General features: G+C 34.9%; 1 protein-coding gene across 1 annotated transcript; it reads right to left on the reverse strand.

Moving 5' to 3' along the window:
• Nucleotides 1–276: 276 nt before the first annotated feature.
• HELRODRAFT_137822 (hypothetical protein) lies at nucleotides 277–2,176 on the reverse strand (the record flags this gene model as incomplete). The annotated part of the gene is made up of 2 exons (XM_009016198.1): nucleotides 277–417; nucleotides 2,111–2,176. Coding segments are annotated over 2 exons (207 nt in total), but the record flags the coding sequence as incomplete, so codon positions are not given.
• Between the last annotated feature and the right edge of the window lie 2,848 nt (nucleotides 2,177–5,024).

A 5,024-nucleotide genomic window follows, 5' to 3' on the forward strand; every position in this document is an offset into this window, starting at 1 on the left:
TAGCGATCATTACCACCACTACCATCAACCTCATTCTTCCTCCCATAATTAACATAATTCATAACTATAATTAATTACAACCAAATTATCATAACTCGCTGCATAATTCATTACTATAATTAATTACAACCAAATTATCATAACTCGCTGCATAATTCATTACTATAATTAATTACAACCTAATTATCATAGCTCGCTGCATAATTCATTACTATAATTAATTACGACCTATTTATCATAATTTATTATAATTATGTGCGATCATCCTTACTCACCGTCTTTCGACATGCCGAGGGCCAGGCACTTCTTGTAGCGGCAGGCAGCACAGGCGCTCCTCTTGCCCGGTTGGATGGTGCAATCCCCACTTCCGAAGCACCTGTAACTCTCCTTGCGTTGTAAACTTCGTCGGAAAAAGCCCTGAGTGAGAGAGTGAGTGAGTGAGTGAGTGAGTGAGTGAAAGAGCGAGTGAGTGAGTGAGTGAATGGATGGGTGGATTATTTGATGAATGAAAGAATGAATTGATGGATGGATGGATGGATGGATGGACGGACGAATGAATGAATGAAAGAAATAATGATCAATATAAATAAACAGTTAATCACACCAAATTTAATTATTTTCACTAAAGAATCAAAAAGCGATTTAAGAATTTTTCCAATTTCTCTTTAACAATTTGTAATATTTATTATTTTATTGTTATAATTATAACTATTATGGTTATAATAAATATTGTAGCATAATTTCATAATAATTAACCAAAAACTTAGGCTTTCCATGGAATGAAATATCGGTTAATTGTTACTGTCATTTTAGTATCTGTTCTAATTACATTCAGCTATTTTTATTATTATATTATTATTAGTAGTAGAAGTAGTAGAAGTAGTAGTTGTAATAGTTGTGGTAGTGGTAGTAGCAGCTGTGGTAGAAGTAGTGGTATTTGTAGTAATAAAAGTAGTAGTAGTAACAGCAGCAGCAGCAGTAATAGTAGTAGTAGTACCAGAAGTAGTAATATTTTTAGTAACATTAGCAGTAGTAGTAGTAGTGGTAGTAGCAGAAGCAGCTGTAGTAAAAGTAGTAGTAGTAGCAGCAGTAATTGTTATTATTGTTATTATTATTGTTATTATATTATTGTGCTATTATTATTACTATTATTATAATTACCATAATTATATACTCGAATATGGTAATTACGTTCCATTGTCAGCATTCTGTTGCCTCACATCTCCGATTAACATTCTCCTAACCTTAAAGAATACTTTATTACTATTACCTTTGTTATAATTAATAATAATAAAATAATAATAGTTATAATAGTATATTATAATAATAATAGTAGTAATAATATAATAGTAATAAAATAATAATAATAATAATAATAATAGTTTACTAGTTAAAGAAGAATTATTAATAATAAGAGGTAGAAGTATTCAGTATAAATAAAAGAGAGCCAGGGAAATATATATCTTAAGTTGATGTTAGCTAAATACAACTGAGATATGATTTTCAAACAAACATTTAGATTAGCTCGATATCTGGCAGACGCATATTCACAAACTCATTGAGATTAGTCAGATGTCATTGATATTTATTTTATACATCTTCAAATTGTCACTCAGATCAGTTACATATCATCCAGACGCAAACCAGGTCAACGAACCAGAAATTCAATAGGTGCTGTTATGCTTCATTCAAATTTATTTAATGAAATTAGTTACATATTAAATGGCACCAAACAAATTCACTAGTCGAAATTAGTTAGATATGGTAATGTAGGTAATCAGACATTGAAATTAAGTAAATGCCATTAGGTGCTAAGCGAATTTAATCAAAGAGATGTTGAAAGGTGCCAAACTAATTTATTTTATGAAATTAGCTAGAATTTGAATTGTGCCAAACAAACTCAATCAGTGAAATTAGTTAGATGTTGTTATGCGCTGAACAAGTCCACTTAGCAAAATTAGATGGATATATCTATGTACTAAACAAAATTAGTGGTCGAAATTAGTTAGATGCCGTTAAGTATTAAATGAAACAGCGAGATTAGTTAGATGTTCTTTGGTACTTGATAATTTCAGTCAGTGAAATTAGCTAGATATTGCAGAGAACTCACCTTACAGGCCTCACACGTGTTGGCTCCATAATGGAACCCCGAAGCTTTCTCACCGCAGATTCGACAGGGAGGTAACATAGGTGCTTGCTGTGATGATGACGGGGCTGATGACGATGAAGATGATGATGTTGTTGCTGATGATGATGATGTTGTTGCTGATGATGATGATGTTGTTGTTGATGTTGATGATGATGACAAAGACGATGATGACGATGGTAACAACGATAATGATGATAGCGGTACTGATAATTGTGATGATGATGACGACGACGATGATGATGATGATGATGGTGGTAACTTCTGATTCACCATTCTTTGCTGCATTAATTTAATATAAGACTGCGAAGACGATGATGATGACGAAGACGACGACGACGATGATGATGATGAGGACAGTGGCGACGATGAAGACGACGATAAATGTTGATGTTGTTGAACTTTGGTACTGCTACTACTGCTACAGCTGCTATTGATGGCTGGTTTTATTTTTAACAGCTTCTTCTCAGCCCACCCTTCCCAATCGTCATTATCTCTCCTCGTTAAGTGGCGTTTCGTTGACATTGATTTTGCGTTGTTGTTGTTGTTGTTGTGGTTGTTGCTGTTGTTGTTGTTGTTGTTGCTGCTGCTGTTGTTGTTGTTGATGTTTTTGTCATCTTTAACAATTCTTTTATTACTGCTATTATTATTATTCTCATTATTATTATTATTATTGTTATTATTCTCATTGTTGTTATTATTACCATCATTATCGAAGCTATCGCCCACGACGCCAATGCAGCAGCTTCTGTTGCGACAGCCGCAGTTTCCAATCTTGCCACCAAGGGTAAATTCGTTTTCGGAAATGGGTGGCGGAAAAAATTTCCCACCCTCACAGTCTAGGTCGTCGAGAAAGTCAGCCCCCTCAACATTTAGGGGACTCTCCCCGGAGAAAATTTGGCTCGTTTCGGTCAAAAAATTGTCCTCATCGTCACCGGAATCGGAAAAAGTGTAATATGACTTTTCCCGAAGACTATAGAGGTCCTCTTTCAACTGGATGATGTCGTGTCGAAATTTTATGTCGTTGTCGTAATCACAGGCGATGTTGTCGTCGTCGTATGCGATTTTGTCGCTGTCGTAAACGATTTTGTGGCTGTCGTCAGCCATGCTGTTGCTGTCGTAAGGGACATTGCTGCCTGTGTCGTAGTTGATGATGTCGTTGCTGATGTTGACGTTGTCGTCGGTAATGTTCTCGTTGTCGTTGGTGTAGTTGATCGAGAAGTTATAATTAATGTTGTTGTCGTCGTTACCTAAGTTGTTGTTGTTGTTGTTGCTGCTGCTGCTGCTAAAGTCAGCAATGTTTACAAAGTTGTTGTTGTTGTTGCTGCTGCTAATTTCAGCAATGTTTACAAAGTTGTTGTCGTTGTTGTTGTTGCTAAAGTCAGCAATGTTTACAAAATTGTTGTTGTCGTTGTTGTTTAAGTTGTTTTCGATAATGTTGATGTAGAAATCGCTGTCGTTAAACAACTCGGCTTTTAATGGTAAGTCCCAGAGTAGAGGATGTAGTTGTAGTTGTTGCTGGTAACGAGGCTGTGGCTGTTGTGGTTGCTGCTGTGGTTGAAAAAACTGTTGTTGTTGTTGTTGCTGCTGCTGTATGGCTTGATTTTGGAATGGAAGATTAGAGTTGGAGATTATGTCATCGTTGATCTCGTTGTTGTTGTTGTTGATGTCATTGATGTCATTGATGTTGTTGATGTTGTTTTTGTTAATAATGTTGATGTTGTTGTTGATGATGTTGTTGTTGTTGTTGCTGTCACTGATGTCAACAACTTCACTTTTAACAATATTTAATTCATCGATGTTGTAGAAGGACGACGGCGACAGAGTCTGTATATCCATCTGTAACTCCATGGTATGATTTTTAAATTGCTGTTGAGGTTGTTGTTGATGCCACTTGTGACGTCACTGTTGATTTTGTTGCTGTTGTTGTCGATGTTGTTGAGGATGTTATTCGTGACGTCACTGCTGATATTGTAGTCGTTGTTGTTGTGGATGGTATTCGTGACGTCAATGCTGATGTTGTTGTTGTTGTTGTTGTTGTTGTTGATGTTGATGTTAGTTGTGACGTCACTGCTGATGTTGTTGTCGTTGTTGTTGTTGATGTTATTTGTGACGTCACTGCTGACGTTGTTGATGTTATTTGTTACGTCAGTTTTGTTGTTGATGTTAGTTGTGACGTCACTGTTGATGTAGTTGTTGTTTTGGTTTATTTAGTTAGGCGGTTGTTGTTGTTGTTGATGTTTTCTGGCTGATCGTTATGACGTTGTCTTAGATCTGGGCGTTAATGTTGTTGTTATTGTTGTTAATATTATTGTTTATGCTCTGTTGTTGCTGTTGTTGATGTTGCTGCTGTTGTTGTTGTTGTCATTGTTGAGTTGATACAGTTGCTATCTGTTAATGTTGTTAATGTACAACATAGCAAACATCAATAAATGAAAACAAAGAATTTTAATTTTAGTTCGATTTTAGAACGAAACAAAACAAAACAAAATAAATAAATTAATTAATTGATTAAATGAATTATCGTTATTGGTTAATCCAAAATTATAAATTGACATATTATATACAACATATAAGATAAGATATCCGTCTTTCTACTCTGTTGTTCATTCTTTCATTCATTCATTCACTCACTCATTCATTCATTCATTCACTCACTCATTCATTCATTCATTTATTCATTCACCCATTCACTCAATCACCCATTTTTAAAACAAATAATACATGTAATTTCTTCAAATTAACACTCAAAATACAAAAGTTAAATAAAACAGACCTTAGCCCATGAAGAAATTGAACGCTCAAAATGTTACACACGTGTTGTGTTATGGTATGTTAAACAGACCCTCACACACACACACACACACACACACACACA

This window comes from Helobdella robusta, assembly GCF_000326865.2.
Source record: "Helobdella robusta unplaced genomic scaffold HELROscaffold_174, whole genome shotgun sequence".
NCBI lineage: Eukaryota > Metazoa > Annelida > Clitellata > Rhynchobdellida > Glossiphoniidae > Helobdella > Helobdella robusta.